Source organism: Pyrgilauda ruficollis, unplaced genomic scaffold (genome assembly GCF_017590135.1).
Source record: "Pyrgilauda ruficollis isolate IOZ18807 unplaced genomic scaffold, ASM1759013v1 scaffold43, whole genome shotgun sequence".
NCBI lineage: Eukaryota > Metazoa > Chordata > Aves > Passeriformes > Passeridae > Pyrgilauda > Pyrgilauda ruficollis.
In genome coordinates this window covers 6,477,995-6,495,615 of record NW_024525823.1, presented here as the reverse complement: position 1 = coordinate 6,495,615, position 17,621 = coordinate 6,477,995, and the positions used below count along the sequence as shown (strand labels likewise).

Here is a 17,621-nt window from a genome sequence, read left to right as displayed (position 1 = left end):
AGGTCCTCATGTTTTTATTCTATTTTTAACTGCAAGCTGCTAAAGGAAGAACCACCTAGTATTAACAGTTCTCCATCTTTCCTATCACAGGATTATATTTCCAGCAGAATTTAACTTTCCTAAGCATTACTATTTACGCTGAACTTCTGCACATCAGACCATAGGTGTAGTAGTATCCTCTCCCTTTTCTCCTGCTTCCCCTATTCTCTTTCTCAAGCTGTCTGGGAAAGGTTTGTTTCCCATGCCTTTCCCAGCCATCCCAAGAAAATGCAGGAGTAGGGATCAATCCCAGTTCTCTAAAGAAACTTGGAAAGTCTTAACCAGAAGGAAATGAATAACAGAATATACTGAATAACAGAAGTTATGCAAAAATTAGTCTCTCAAACCAGACTGCTTGTGAACAAAGAAGGTGCCTTAGCGTTGCACATGAAAAACCAGAACACAGGTTTTGAAGCTCACAACTGTTTGACTTTGCACCGTAACATCTCCCACATGGAAGTAGGAGACTGTGGACTCAGCCTATGGACTCCCCATATTGGGTAACATTGATGGAACTCAGATGCCCAAATTTAGATGTTGAAGGTGTCACCTTCAGGCAGCTTTTAAAGTCAATGAGACAAAACTTGTACTTCTAAGGTGCAATTCATTTAGCCTGGTTTAAACACTCACCTTAAGGTGAGATGCACTGCACACCAGACATGACTATTTGCCCTCCTCCATTATAAAGTGAAGAACTATTTCAGATGCAGATATCTGAAATTAGAGGATATGGGTGTATATGAAGTAAAAGAAACTAATTATATTGACATATACCTTTCTGTAATATACTAATTTCTATCCACAAATGTTGTCCTGCCTCTTCCCCGAGATCATCACAGGTACAATAAAGTACCACTCTTCTCTTTGTTCCAGGCAAGCAGAAATCCACTAGAGTGTGCAACATAAACTGCATGATGTAAATCCTGAGAGGGTAAGATGGGACAGAGTTGTAGGAGCAAGGACCAAGACAAGGAGAAAAGGAAAAGACAAGAGATAGGTGTGCTGAGAAAGAGTAGAGACTGAAAACTGCTGTTTTCTCGTTCAGACAAGTGGTACTCACTGAATTGGTACGCATTCAGTATTTAACATTGTTTTTAGCACTCCATGCATTACTAAGTGCCAACTGTATGTACCTGCATTCAATAAGAACTTTTTGTTTGTGCACCTTCCAGGGTGGTTTATATAGCGGTATTTTACAATAGTAATTTCCCAAAACACCTTTCTATTTTTAGTTGTCACTATTTCCAAGTGTGGATCTGACACACAAAAACCAGAGATGCCAAGACTGGCACCTAGTTTGAGTAGGATAGCACCTGCTTTTCCACAACAGTCCTTGTTTTAACAGGCATTTAAATTTTCAGTACTGAACTCCTATTACCTGAATGGAACTCAGCACTATTGTAGATCAGATTCACCTGGATACAGTAAGGTACACCATTTCTTCAAATAAACATCCGACAAAGCCAGAAACACCAAAAAAAAAAAAAAAAAAGAAAAAGAGAAATCTTTGTGAATGCATGAGTCCACTAACTCACTTCTTTATTTTTTATAAGATTTTTTTTCTAATTTAAGTGAAAAAGCATGAGCAAAGAAAGTCAGCAATTTTTGTGCACCACAGCAGTCAGGAATGAGGTGCCACTCTACCAGGATCTACCTTTCACAGCCTGACATCCAAGCAGGCTGACCAGGAAGGCATCAGCAGTCTTACTGGTTCACATTTCTCAGACATTTGATTTTGAAAAGGACAAAATGAAAAAGAGAGTGTTCTTCACCCTGGTGTTTACACAGCCACCAAACCCACAAAATCAGCAACAGCTGAAGCAGCAGCTGATGTTAAACTCATGCAGGAGAAACAAACTATTACTTTCATGGCATAGATGTCATTACATTTTCACAGGACAGTATTTTTTACTTCTTAAAAAATGCAAAAAAAAATAATGTTTTAGCATGTCATCCCTCTTATCTTAGTATCTTTCTAGAAACATGGGTGTTTTTTCCTAAGGATCAATTTCCTCATTAGGTCACAGTACAGAAAAGAACTCAGAAAAGGAAGTTATGCTTTTAATTATCTGATTGTGAGATCTTAAAAGATCTTCACTCCCCTATAAAAAAACTTTAAACACTAAGTCTTTATTCCTAATGTGTTATGCGTACATTACAGATTATTAAGAATTATACAACAAACCAAACTACCCTTTTCCATTTCCACCTCCCACTAAGTGCAACTAGAACACTTGCAGAAATCCATATTCAGTCTTACAAAAGAGCACAGGTGAATGTTTCTTTTTTCACCAGACAACACACAAATGTGAAGTTACCCATATAAAGTACATTGAATTGAGGGTTTGTACTTCACAAAACAACAAACTGTATAACAGTTTTCTACATTTTATTCTTGTCAATTGAGCTGCTAATAGTCTGTGTTATTACACACTTTGTTTTTCACAGGATGAAGCATTTGTTCTTCATCTTTTTCCAAAATGTGATATTACATGTGGGCTGTGAAGCACAGCTCCTTTACCTCTTCTAACACAGAAGTCACAGAAGAGTAACTTAAGAGTAAGAATATGGAAGCAGGGAAGAGATACAAGATCTTGGTCTCACTGACACTTTCTCCACTAAAAACATAATGTTTCTTCACATTCCACATATCTTGTGGATGTGCATGTTCCTCCTCAAAATAAGGTATAATTCCACAGTCTAACTTTCCTTCAATGCAGCCTAATGCTGTTTCCCTCTCCTTATTTTAATGCTATTACTGAACCCTTAATATCTTTTATTTCCTTGCCAAATCACTGTAGAATAACAGTTGCACAGGTTTCTTTGCCTTTACGTATTTAGCATGTTGATGAAGGTGAGCTGAGTTCATTCAACCAGGAGAAAGTAATAAAAACAAGGAATGTTGCTGGTGGTAGTGTTTCTAACATGCCCAATATCAAATATCTGTGCTTCTTGAAACTGAGGAAGTAATAAGCAACAAAAATATCCTCCTTTTTCACAGTGATTACACTGACACATCTTGGGCAAGAATCTAACTACTGTCATTTTTATGGTAGCCAACTCATAACTGGACCAAGTAACTTGTCTGGTCTTGGCCATCAAGTACAAAAAGCTCCAGATTCATAGGGTAGCATACATTGTGAGAAACACTGCTAAACAAACACACCCAAAGATAAACAGCTTTTTTTTTGTCCTCCTCTAGTCAACTTCCTGCTACAAAGCTCAATTCCAAGCCATCCTCTTCATTTTTAAAGTTGCCATTGGGTGGAGATCATTCAGAGTCCAAACCATGACAGCTGTATAAGGACATGACCTCCAAGAGACCAAGTAAAAATTGGTTTCCTAATAAGATGGTTACCTATAGCACAGTGACAACTGTAATTCTTTTTTTTTTTTTTTTCACTGCACCTTCTTCTGTTAAGAGGCTCAAACATGCAGCTGTTAGCTGAGGGAAAGAGATTCTACAAGCTTTTGGTGGAAAAAGTAATCAGAAGAGTTCATCTGGCTGTCCTGACACCCATGAATGCAGGCAGTCCAACATAAATTTCATAGAGACAGGAGAATGCATCCTTGTATCTTCAAGTTTCAGGAGCTGGGATGCTTGTTTGGTTTTTATCACAAGATTGTTTTATGCCATGCTGGGTACTGCTCTTCCAGATAATTAACTAACAGCAAGGAAAAGTACTGGCTATCTGAAAAAATAACATAAGACAAGGAAAAGAGCTGAGGATAATGTTTAAACTGGAGCACCATATAAATAGGTGTCTTCAAACTGACAGCTGTTGTGCTTGCCATGTGCCAAACCATAGCTAAAACCACAGCCACTAATTAAGCATCTCATATCTTCAAAGTCATCCCTGTTAACAGGACGCTCTATCTGTCCTCTTCAGTACTCTTGAGACCAAGCATTACAGCCTAACAGGGATGCAATAAAAATAAAATACTTCAAACCATGTATTTTGAGAAGTGCTATCATAATCTTCAACATATTTTTAAAATTGTATTTTGTGTTTTTGGCTCTATACTAAAAGCTTAGCTTGTTCCATTTTTTTTTTTTGAAGGCAAGGGTGGTAGAAAGCTACACAAACAAGAGAAGTTTGTGCCCTCGGAAGGTGACCAACTGCAGTTAAAGATGGTGACATAAGGTGTGTTTTTATGTTCTGAAGCATAAACCCAGCCTGTCATCAATAGCAGAAGGATTGGTTCCCTGACCAAAACCCAAACCCCCAGAGTTTTGTAACAGCAGTTACAACCCTGTTCTTTCAGAAGACTTGCAATTATTAGACTTCTCTTGTAATTTAGGCACAGAACTTGAAAACAAATTTATGCAGTAAAAACATCCTGGTATCTGGAAGAAAAAGGAACCCACACCTAGATTAAAGACTTATGCCGCTTCTCCTATGCCACCATTCATTTGCCCACATCTAGATATTCTATTCAGTTTTGGGCCCCTCAATACAAAATACACTTATAAAAAGAGCACAGGGCCCCAAGATACTGAGGGGCTGGAGATCCTGCCCTGAGGAGTGGCTGGGGAAGCAGGTTCAGCCTAGGGAAGAGGTGACCACAGAGAGAACCCATCACCTGCCTGTGAGTATGCATGAGAGGGTCACCAAGAGCCACGGGGCTCTTCAGTAGTGCACGGCAGGCACAGCACAAGCTATGAATAGAAATATGTTCCAGCCTTCTACCAGAAGAAACTATTCCACACAGGGCAGTAGTAACACAGCTTGGCCAAAGTTGTTGTGCACTCTCTCTTCTTGAAAGATCCCAAAACTCAAGTGGACACAGTCCTGAACAACTGGGATGTGAATTCAGAGTCAGTCTTGTTTGGGGCTGCCTTCCACCCTGAGCTGCACTGTGATCCCATCCCCTTCTGTTTTATCTGGCCTTTGGAAGGCAAAAGAGGGGTCTGCTCCTCGTTGAGGTCACCTGCAGCATTGCCTTGAGCTTGGCCACTCAATAGCATTCTGAAATACATCATTTCCCAGTTTAAAAGTTTTGAAGAGCTGACTTTATTTTCTCTTTCCTAAAAATATGTAAACATAAGCACTTTTTTTTCTTTTACAAAAGAGTTTGGTGTTCAAAGTCTTCAATAATGCATTTCAACACAAAATACAAACATAATTAGACTATACTTCAGTCAAGTTCTAACTTCTACCTCATGTCTACTTTTCAGCAAGTACTAACACTTTCATACAGAACCACCTTCTGAAACTTACAAATTTCTCAATTTGAAGCAAACACCTGAGAGATCAATAGCTCACAACTTTTTTTTTTTCTTTTTTTTCTTTTTTTTTTTTTATGTAAGCAGCACTGACAGCTTCTCACTGCCTGGCTTGTGATGTTCAGATCTGAGCAGTATTAACCAAACCCTTTCCTGACGTAGCCTCAAGTTCACCATATGCTACTGTGAATTACCTTCACGTCAGAGGTTTTACTGCTCGTGTCGCTGAGGTTCGTTGTGCTGTGGCCACAGGCTCTAAACATCCCCCGGGGAATACCTGTGTCCCCAAGAAGCCAGCATGCACTAGACAGTCATTACTCATGGGAGGCTTGGACCACACTGGGGAGCAACAGCTATGGGGAGCGCTGTAGCAGAATGCTGTCAAGCCCTTCTCTTTCATCTTCCTCCTCTATTACGTGCAGAAAACGCGAGCACAGAACAAGCCCACTGCTGCAGAAGAGCACAAGCCACTGACACATGCCAGCCGCCCTTAGGAGGCTGGTTTGGGCCAGGAAGCCTCCCCCTGCTCCGGGCACAGGCTGACTGTTACTTATTCACACGGGCGCTGCTGTTTGTCAACACGGCTCGGGCGCCGCTCCGCCAGCAGGCTGGAGCGAAAGCGGGACGGGAATGCGGCTGCGGGACACGCTCTTCCCTCCTCGACAGAAAAACCCCTGACGTCCGGCCGTGCCCGACCACCGTTTCCCCCCACCTCCCGCAGGGGTGTCGCGCTTACCGCGGGGCCGGGGACTCGAGGTGCGAGGCGGGCGGCAGGGTCCAGGCGGGCGCGGCACCGCCGCCCTCCCGGGGATGCTGCTCCTTCTTCTTCGGGCGCCAGTGGGGGAACGCGGGGCGCCGCTTGGGCGCGGCGGCGGCGGAGGGGCGGCGGCGGGGGGCGGCGGCCGCCCCCTCGGGCTCCGAGTCCTCCGACTCGCTGCGGCCGAAGAGGCGCTGGAAGCGGCCGCGCCGCGCCATGCCGGGCGCTGCGGGGCTGTGCGCGGCGATCTCCCGCCGGCAGCGGCAGCGGGGCGAGCGCGGCGCTCTCGGGCTCTCCGCGGGCATGGACGGGGCGGCGGTGGTAGCCGCCCGCCCCGGTGTATGCGTTTAATAAGGTGATTCCCTGCCTGCCTCCCTGCCTGCCCACCGCCGGACGCGTCGGTCCCTCCCCGCGGAGCGAGCCGCGCCGCGCCGCGGCAGGCGGGCTCCGCGCCGCTCGCACAGGAAGGGAGCGGCCCACGTGTGATCCGTGCCCAGGTGCGCATTAGGGGCCATTATCTTGTTGTTGTTTTCTGCTAACCCTGAGGTGTGCCCCGCGCCCCGGACACTTGTGCAAGGCGCGGAAAAAAAGCTGCGCGCCCGCCCGCGCCGCGCCGGGGGCTCCGCATCCTCCCGCGGCCGCCCCCCAGCCCCTCCTCATTTAAGGCGAAAAACACGAATAAAGAAAGTCAGCTGTACAGCCGAGGGGCTCAGGAGCCAGCGCACCCCAAACCTTGCAGCGCTGCTTTTTGTCTCGGTGCCCGCCACATTAATTAATTAGCTGCTTATCCCTCTCCCTGGGAATAAACTGGCTCTGACCGCCCTGCTGGCTCGTTATCCCGCTGAGGAGGACGAGGAAGGGATTCCGTAGCGAGGCAGAGCCGCTCCCGCGGGAAGGCTTAGGCTGAGACATCTTGCAGCGGGCAAGATCGTGTCGGGTCGCATCGTGACCGGCCCCTGCCAGGACCCGGCGGTCCCATGTGTTCCTCGGTGCTTTTAGGAATCTTCTCTTAAATGATCCTGAGGTCCAGCTTTCCTTAGGAAATGCTGCTGTGCGCTGACGGATACCGTCTGTCCTAAATTGCGTCTAACAAGCACACATTTGTCCGATGTAAGGAGCTTTTAGGGCTCTTGTGGTTTTGGTTCTGATTTTTGCTTGTTACTGATGCGACATAGATGTTACAATTCTCTGCTAAAAATTCTAAGATGACATAATAAAAATGTTGGAAGTCTGTATTCTGGAAAAACTTTAAATTCAAACACTACATACGTTGATGGATATAAATTAATGCCGGGGTTTTTTTTTATGGCAGAAGGAAAAGGAGGTGAGCAAGGCAGGGGAACACAAAATATACAGAAGTTGGCTGAGCATCTAAGTTTTACTGATGCTACAGTTTTACCCCAAGCAATATGTACACCTGTTTGGGGAGAAGATTCAATTCTTTTGGTTTGTAATTTATTTGGTTAGTGATTAACTAAACAGAATAACCTAAAAGTAAAGTTATTTTTCCCAAAATTAAGTATTTGTCATGCCAAAATTGGGCAGAACTGAAAAGAAAGATAGTTGTATTCTCAGGAACTGCTAAGGAATTGAGAATAAAAGTCAGTTTCAGTAAAGCAAGCTATATAAGCCGGAAAATTGTAGAAGCAGAAAACACTTTAAATGGAAAGGGACCTCTGAAGGTTGTCTAGTCCAGCCCCCTGCTCAAGCAGAGTCAGCAAGAGCAGACTATTCAGGACCATATCCATTTGGATTTTAAGTATTTCCAAGGACAGAGACAGGAGACCTGATGGCAGGCAGATGCTGTCCTTTACGGATGGCTAGGAACAAAGGAGAAAGTCCTGCCTGCTATAGCTGGATTGGATTTTTGGACATTGGGTAGACACTGTAAATATTCAAATAGCTACATCTTTTCTCTTACTTTAGCCAAAAATTATTCCTTTCTATTTCCTTGACTAGAGAACCACACATAACAATGGCATTTTCTGACATTCACCACTGAAGAAGCCAGATAAACACATCACTATGTCTGTGTGCTACATTTCCATTTAGGTGTCATCTATAATTGGGATTCTGCTGTGCTAGAGCAAAGGTAAATTAATTGGTGTTGGTGAACCACCTCACCTAAACAGCACTGGAGAGAAAGGAGTCTTGGCCACTGCAGTCATGGTGTGTCTTCCCCTGCCACTCTACCCATTAGATACCTTCAGTTGGTAGCAGACCAGGGAGATTTGGACCAGGAGTTCAGCAGAGCTGTGCTACTTCATTCCACACCAAAAAAAAAGCAAAACAAAACAATAAAAAAAAAAAAAGAAAAAATAAAAAGAAAAAGAAAGATGTGTTTGGCCGGAAAACATACTGTTTCAATGACATAAGAGAGAAAAGGGAGAAATGCAAGGCGTGCATTTTTTCAAATCCTTTTAGATTATTTTGGCAGGGTCTAGATTAGTATTAGCACCATAGAGTACCTAGAAAATGTGCAGAGTTCCATAAGTCTCTGGAGAGACACATATAAGAAATGTGCATTCCACATAATCCTTGAGGTATCCAGCATTTGTGCTTCAGTTCTCACATATCCTAAAAAATCCTGATACAAAAAATAAAGTGAAGGGATTTGGTTGTTTTGGTTGTTTTTCAAACTTTGGCCAAAATTAAAGTCTGGTTGTTAAATATTGCAGTGTCTGAACAATGTGTGATTTCAATCCAAACAGATCTGTCGAGGCCCTGTACTTTTAGTTGTACCTGTCTTATGTAGAAGGTTTGGACCACTTAAGTCAGGAAAGGCATTTTTAAGGTCATTAGTTAAGATAGACATTCATAAGAATTAGCCAGTCATTCAGGAAACTAAATGATGGTCATGTTTATGTCAGCAGCCAGTTTATGTCAGTTTAATTCAGACACATGCAACAGAACAAGTCAGTCTAGCTTTATCTGAACCAACACAATTTTGCAACAGTTCACAGTACTTCATACCTTAGAAAGATATTATGCAACAAATCATCCTTCTCCTGTTTGGTATCATTCCAGTATGGTGAAAAAGAAGATGATTGAGTATCTAGATTAGACTTCACCATACCCAATAGTCTTGCTTGACTGCAAACTGTATGTGAGATTTAAAAAAGAACCAAAAAAACCCCTCTAAACCTGAAACATACTAGTATTAGAGTTACAAAGATAATCTGGTAAATATAGGCTCGAAATTTTTGAAGTTGTTATAGAAATCAGCTAACACACAGGTTGAGATAATACTATCAAATAATTGATTCTCCCTTTTTATTGTTTCAAAACAGAAACAATCTCTGTTCTAATATAGAACTATTCCAATATATGGCACAATAGCTCTGAAACAAATAAACTTCCAAACTAAAATCCATACACAAATTACAGAAAAATATGAATGGACTATCATCAACTTTGTCATCAAATATTTTTTCTTCTTTTCCAATACGAGAGAGGTGTGAAATGTCCTTCAGGATAGTGCATGCATGCAAACATTTGAGATTCAGATAATTCACTATCAGAATATATAAAGACTGTTTTGAATTTCCACACTTTGGAATTGGTGGTAAAAGAGCAATAAAGTACACAGGGGCCAAAATCCTCCCTGTGTCCCACATAAAACACGTAAGTCGCAAACTATGGTCCTGAAATCCCGCATTCATTTGACACCTAACCCTGTGGGCACTTAAATTCCAGGGTTGCCTCCCTGTTTGTCTTGCAAGTGCCGCAGGTTCTTAGGGATTCACTTCCCCACATGCTCAGTCTTCTGGACTGAGTGACGGGTGCCTGTTTCTGGCCTAAGTCTGACAAGGAGCTAAAAACTAGGTATTGCTTGGCCTGAATCTCTGCTGGGACTCCCTGTGGCTGCATATTTGGATCTTATTTAACTCATGCAGTAACAGCAGGTTCCATACAAAATGCCATATTGGCCTCCATTTTTTTCCAGGAGTTCCAGGTATGCTGTAGAAATGGTAGCCTTAATTTGGGAATATCCTACCCACAAGAATACATTCTGTCTCACAGTCATATCACCACTAATGTTTGTTTTCTGGCCCAAGAAGAGACTAGAGGTTCCCTGGCCACACCTGAAAAGAGGAGTGAGTCCCACTCCATGCCTTGAAAAAAAAAGGCATAAATTAATGTCCTCAGTAAATTATCAGACATGGCGGGATGCAGGTGATCACCCCTGGGGGTTAAAGACAGCCTGGAAAATGCAACTAAATATTAGGACCAGGAAGAGCCAAGGCTAGGAACTAAATTAGTTCAGGAACATGGCAGCCAGAATTGTAGCAAGAGCAATACTTAGGAAGCCAGGGAAGCAAAGAGATCCTTAAAACAAATAGCAGGGCAAACCCCTTAAAGGTAAGCAATTCCATGTCACAGGGGAGGACTTCGGAAAAATGTCAATAGCTTGACTGAGAGTAGGACTAAGAAATCTAGAAGCAAGAGACAGTGATGTGGGCTTCAACCAAGAAGTAAATTTGGAAGTCAAGCTTTTCTGGGATTGCCTTACGTACCTGGTAGGTGGGGCAAAACATCACTCAGGCTCCAAGGGCGATCATTATTGGCGTGCCAGTTGCCGTGACTTACCCTGGTCTGTCTGGCAGCCACATGGCTGGATTGCCTGGGGAGACACACAGGGGAGCACACAGGCACTGGAGCTCAAGTAGATGGAAGCACCTCAGGCTCCGAGGATATGTTGGGGTGGGGGTGAATTTACATAATCTCATGCTCTGAATTTGATCTTGTACACACTGTGTGATTACTTCAGGCAGCAATTTATATTTCCGTGTTGGATGCTTTTGGTCTTATTTTAAGTTGTCCAGTTCCCATCAGGGTTCAATTTGGGATCTTTGGTATTTGGGTTCATCTGTGAGCAAATACCTCTCCTGAAAGCATGCAATGTCCATCTCCTGGGTGCTAGTTATTGATCAGATAATCAAAAATGAATGTGACTCTTAATTTATAACCCACTTATTCATGAATAGTTCTGCCAAACCCTTTGATACTCTAATATTTTTATTCTGTAGGCTGAGCATTCCAGAGCAGATAGGTGTGGGTAGAATTTTTAATGGGAAATTAGCATGTTCAATTAATCAATTCAATATTAACATGGTTTCCTATTTTTACTATTTTTGCTGTAGAATGCCAAAAATTTATCTGAGCCTTTATCCAAGTTGCTTGTATCTTCGCATAGATGAAAAGTGTAATATAGACCCCCCCGCTACTCACACACCTCCTGTCAGCTACTCAAAGAAGAGTCCTGCAACTCCTCTTTGGGCCTTTAAAGAGACTTTTGCTTTAGAATCCTACAGCTCAAAGGAAGCAAACAAAATAAGTCATGTATACAATCCATGGGGTTGTGTAACTTCAGTGCTCACCCATTAGAAGTGTCCCACAGCGATGCCAAGGTGTAGCATATGATCTTTGACTTTAACATGAAATTTTATAGCGCTAACCAGAGCCATTGTACATTTTTTAACCTACAAGTGAACTACTTCTGCATCAGTTACTACCTCCACATAATACTCCCACTGTGATGCTAACAGTGAGAGTGCCCTGTTTGGTTTCAATGCCAGCTAGGTTCAGCCCATAAGTCCAGGCAGATAGCCAAATAGATTTCAGTTATGAAATGTTCAGGAGTTCCCAGTGTTGAACATTCCTCTTTTTCTTGCTAATACATCCATGTCAGTAGTTTTCATTCCTTCTCCAATCAGTTGACAGGGAAAAAAAGTCTCCCAGAAAAAAACATTTCTTTCAGGGGTTTTCTTCTCTGTTACCAGGTGCTTTTCTCATGCTGTTAATAACAATCCAGTGCTACTTTTCTTTAATGATAACTGTCTTTCACTGAAGTGCAGTGTCAGTACAAACCCAAGATAACACCTACAACTCACCTACAAATCCCTTAATTCTTGCTCTGAGAATCCTAGTATTTTGTTCTTTTGCCCACTTGTAAAAGGTGAATGTTTCCTCTGTGCATTTTTCAACTTACAGTTTCTTGAAAGCTTTCAGTCTTTGGACTTAGCAGTTTGCATAAAGAGTTAAAATAAAGATTTTGAGCCTGGTCTCAATCTGAGCACTAGTATCTGTAAAACACTTCATGGGTGCTATGTCAGGGTTAGTTCAATATGCTGTTTATTTGGCATCTAAAGTTGTTCAGTAAGTATTTTTGTTCCTTCTCAAAGCTCTAATAGGGGAAGATAAAATAGCTGTGAGAAAACAGGCTATGTAACTAGTCTGAAACAAATTACGTGGATGCTACTCAGAGGACAGAACGTTCCACATTGTGGCTACTTTTTTGTCTTTCCCATCTTCGTGGGAAAGGAGGAGGGTAGTGGGAAATGCTGCTTCTCATGGGAGCAGAATGCCACTGACCGGCAGCATCATCGGTGCCGCTCTGTGCATCAGGGGCTCCAGCCTCCTCTGGAGTTTGATTAAAAGGAAAAAAAAAGTATGTGACTTCTAGCACTCAGTTCTCCTGTAGTCACAATTTAAAGGTATAGTAGTAAGACCATAAATTAATTCAATTAGAAAAACACCACAAATTAACATAATAATGAGGCATTAGGAATATAATACTGACAAATTGTTAATTTACTGGTTAATATCAAGATATGCTTATGTTTTCCTGAGCAGATATAGCTTGGCTGAAATGTATTTATTTCCAGGCTAATATTTTATGGTTCTGTTTCTCTTGCTTTCCAGTTTTGCAGTGGTTAGTGTGCATTGTACTGCTACACTTTCATGCGTGGCCAAAAGCAAAGCTATAGGTCATGTTCTTCTTTGGTCTAAATTTTTGATTATCATTTAGGTTGAAATTAATTTGTCACTTTAATGAATAATTTTTAATTTGTTTGACAGCAATGCCATACTATTATATTTTCATCATATTCTCATGGAGATCTTTCAGCCAGCATGGCTTAGGTTAGGATAGGATCTTTGTCTTTTAATTTTTAAGAAGGAAGGCAGAAGCTACCAGGAAATTTAAAATTAATTATTTCATAAATATTCTAGGTATATTACTAAATCAATAGCCCTGAAAATTATATACATAATTACCATTTATGTATTATTGCTCACACTGACTAACAGATGAGCTGGGAAATGGATAAGGATGAAGGAAGGTAGGCCCTTCTCTATCTTCAGTAATTTACAGTCTAGAGCCAATGTGCTAAAAGAATGAAGTGTAAGCACAGCTGATTAAATTGCTATGGGATATGAGCATCCTGTGACAAATCCAACAGCTATCCAGTCTTCTGTAACCTAGTTGGGTGCTAAAGAATCTGCAATTAAATATTAAGCTGACCAGATGTAATTAAAAGCATAACTGTTCTTATGTATCTGTAGATAATACAGGAGCATTACTAGGAAATTGAAACTGTCTGTTCATAGTTGTGTTTACCAGTCACTTCTCCCTCCTGTATATTACACAGGGTCTATAATACAGATCCTGTGAACACCATCAGCCTCTGTGCAGGCATCAGCTCTGCCCTCTTTCCAGATGAATACAAACCGTGCACTGTCCTGTGAAAAGTTATCCAAAGAGGAGGTGTTGAAACAGCCTGATGAAACAAACCAGTTATTGTGAGTCCTGGGGAGGAGAAGCACCAAGTAGTAGAGCTGTTCATCAGCATTTGCTTTTCCCAGGATAATCAGTTGCGATTACAGAGAATAAGGATGTAATATTTAAAACAAACACAGAGAGTGACTGTGAGAATGTGGGTCAGTGAATTTCTACAATTAATAAACAGTAATTAGGGAGTTATCTATCAGCTGTTCCACAAAAAGATAGATGAGGAGAATGTGTAAGCTAAGCTAAGTCTTTATAAACATGCCCTTCCCAATAAGTTATCAAGGAAACTACACTATTATGGGTTCAGGGGAAAAAAGACAAACAAAAAGAGTAAAAATAATCAATATGAGATTAAACAATAACTGAACTTCCTTAAACTTCTCGAATAAGATTATTCTTATTTAAGCAACTTCCTTCTCTAGGGGCCAGAGTGCCCATCTGCAGGTTAGACCTGCTGTCGGGAAGCTGACTGCTTGTCCTGGGCCCTGGTGCTGCACACCACAGAAGGACCAAGAGTGTCTTTGGATTATTGCTATCTATTACTGCCTTTTTGTCATTACTGTGTATTTCTTACCCATCTGGACACAAGTGTTGCTGCCAGAAGAGAACTTGAGCAGATCAAAGGCAACTGCTGTGCTCTGAGCTGTGGTAAAGAGCCAAGGTGGTGTTCCTCTCTGACCCTACCATTAAGGACATGGGCTTAATAGGAGAGGATGTATTATGCAGATCAAAGCCAGTGTAGCTGGTGTCACAGGGAGAGCCTTTGGCTTCTATGTCCATGGATTATTTTCTGGGAGTGAGGACTGATGGGAAGTGATGGCACCAGCATAAGAAAGAAAGGCAAGAACACCTTTCCCAATAGTCTTGCTGTTGAGAAAGGTTTCTAAGCAGGTTCATCAACCTAAAAAGAAGTGGGAAAACAGGTTCAATTTAAGATGCTCAGGGAAGCAAGGAAGGTACATAGCAAAAACCTGAAGTTCAGGGGAGTGGACTTCAGCTTGGTCAGGCAATTGGTCGGCAGGAATCACTGGGGAACCAAGAAAGAAAAAAAAGAGTTGGTCTTCAAATCAAATCTCCCTGAAGCACTGAAATGGCCCATTGTGATTTCACAAGAAGATGGGCAGATACAGTGGGAAGATTGGCTGAAGAGGAAAGTTCTAGCTGAGCTCAGACATGGAAAGGAGGTTACCAGGGAATCTAGCAGCAACGCTCAGGCATTCAAGAGTTGAACTAGGAAAACCACACCACTGGGGTCAAAATCACTAAGGAACATAAAGGACAACAAGAAGAGCTTCTACAGACAAGCAGTCCTGAAAGGTGAAGAAAAATGTAAACTCGCTGCTAAATAGTGCAGGCAAGATGAAAAGGATGTAGTGACAAATTGCATAGAAAAGACTGGAGTACTTAAGAGAAAAGTACTTGTTTGCCTTGTTTTTTACTGCCAAGGTCAAGTCTCTGAGCCTAGTAGCAAATTGTGGGGATTGAGGTACTACCCATCCTACAGAAAGATTAAATTAGGAATAATTTAAGTATTTCTGGACATAGGACCAGACAAGATGCATCCATAGAAGTTGAGACAGCTGATGTATTTGTGAGGCTCCTCTTTGTCATCTTTGAAAGGCTGTGACAACTGGGGAAACTCCCCACTGGTAAAAGACAAGTATCGCATCAATACTTTTTAAAAATCAAGAAGGAAGGTCTACAGTATGGTCAGCTCCTGGGAAAATGAAGGAACAAGTCCTCCACATTTTAGACACATGAAGGACAGAACGATGGCTGAAATCAGCCAGCAGAGATTTATCAACGTTAAATCATCCTTGACCAACCTGATTGCCTTCTATGATGAAATGGCTGGCTCTGTGGATGAAAAGAGAGTAACAGATGTAGCTTATCTGAAGCAAGACTTTCAAAACTGTCTTTTGTAGTGTACTGGTAGCTAAACTGAGGAGATGTGGACTGAATGAGTAGACTGCAAGGGTAGTGAAAAACTGGCTGGACTACCGGGATCAGAGAGTAGTGGTTAATAATTCAACATGTATTGGGTTTTCGTGGCAAGGTTTTGGTAGCAGAGGGGCTACAGTGTTCCTCTTTGGGAGGGTGCTGTAAACTTCCCCCATGTCCTACAGAGCCAACACCAGCCAGCTCCAAGATGGACCCACCACTGGCCAAGATCAAGCCTATCAGCAATGGTGATAACAGATTTAAGAAGGGGAAAAAACACTGCAGAAGCAGCAGCAGAGAGAATATGCGAGAGCAACAGCTCTGCAGACACCAAGGTCAGTGGAGAAGGAGGGGGAGGATGTGCTCCAGATGCCAGAGCAGAGATTCCCCTCACAGCACCTGGTGAGACAGGATGTCCCCCTGCAGCCCATGGAAGTCCATGGTGGAACAGATATCCCCACCTGCCGCCTGTGGAGGAGCCCAAATGCCAGGAGGACACCCAAAGGAGATTGTGGCCTTGTAGGTTAAGCCTACATTGGAGCAGGCTCCTGACAAGGCCTGTGGTCCCATGGAGAGGAGTCCATGCTGGAGCAGGTTTCTGACAGGACCTGTGGTCTCATGGAGAGGAGTCCATGCTAGAGCAGGAATGCTGGCAGGACTTGTTACCCTGTAGCAGACCCATTCTGGAGCAACCTATTCCTGAAGGGCTGCACCCCATGGAAAGAACCCATACAGGAGCAGTTCATGGTAGCTAGTGAGTGATCTCTCCCTGTCCTTATGTTGACCCATGAGCTTTTCTTTGTCTCTCCCCTATCCAGCTGAGGAGGGGAGTGATAGAGTGGCTTTGGTGGGAACCTGGCATCCAGCCACAGTCAACCCATCACAAAGCCACGAAACACGTTTATCATTGAACTGGACAAGGAGCTGGAACACGCACTTGTTTGGGTTTTGGGTGATACAAACCAGGCAGGGTGGAGTGATTGATATGCTGGAGGGCTGAGCTGTTATTCACAGCAATCTCAGCAAACAAGAGGATGCAAGAATCGTGGAGTTCAAGAGAGGCAAATTCAAACTCCTTTGTAAGCAAGGAAATCAAGCATACACTGGGCTATGTTAGACACATAGCCAGCAGCTCAAGGGAAGTGATTTCCGACTCAGCTCCCTCTGCACTGAAGAGGTCACTGGTAATTATACTTCTCATGAAATAAGATAGACTTTAGGATTCTTACTTTTTTTTACCATCAACTTGAACACCCATTCTCTTATTTTATATGCACCTTATTCTTACTTTTTTCCCTGAGAAATCAGTGACTTAATTGCTAACTCATATAACAAATGTTGTTCAAATACAACCAAGAGGAAAACCAGAAAAACTTTCATCCAATATTGATTTTAAATCCCATGAAAAGTCTTTGTAAATTTAAATCTCCATAACAGACTTTATAAGCTGAGAAACACAGATATATCAGAGCCTCAGAACTGGAGTTATTGACACTTTAGTATGGCAAAATTATCAAAGTGAATTTGGAATCACTGAGAAACTTCTTTCCCTGGGTAAAACTATTGAAGATCATCCAGTCATATTTAAAAAGCTCCTTTGTCTGCAATAGAGAAATTCAGTGGTTTATTACAAATCTGTACTATTTATTTCAGAAATCTAAGGGAAAAACTGTGGTCTACGTCAGATGTAAAAAGACACATACGTGAATAGAAAATTACTTTTCTGAAGTCTTGATGACTTGGATGGGCAGGGAATATGGGCTGCTGTCTCTGTATAACACTTGGCACCATGTTTGCCCATGAACTCATATAATATTTGGTACTTTATTGCAGAAGTCAGGTTTCATAATATAGCCAATAGACCAGGTTGTAACAAATCTAACTCAGATGCTTGGAACTACACTGTGTAACACAGAAAAGAAATGAAGTCCTTATTGAAATGATCTTAATACAGAGCAATAAGTGTTCTTACCAAGGTATAAAAGATTACTTGTCAACAAGCAGCAGTTAATTCTGGTTTCAGTTCTGGGAGTTCCCAAGTGCTGGGTGACACATGAGTGCTTAGTGTCTTGCTGTACTGAGGG

The 17,621-nt window shown here is 42.2% G+C and overlaps 1 protein-coding gene across 1 annotated transcript in view; it reads right to left on the bottom strand.

Annotated features, from left to right (window-relative positions):
- The window catches only part of CRYBG1 (crystallin beta-gamma domain containing 1), a 94,529-nt gene extending 88,288 nt beyond the window's left edge, over positions 1–6,241 (bottom strand). The window contains 1 exon segment of the mRNA XM_041478086.1: positions 6,003–6,241. Within this exon segment, the coding sequence (XP_041334020.1) occupies positions 6,003–6,241 (239 nt within the window).
- Between the last annotated feature and the right edge of the window lie 11,380 nt (positions 6,242–17,621).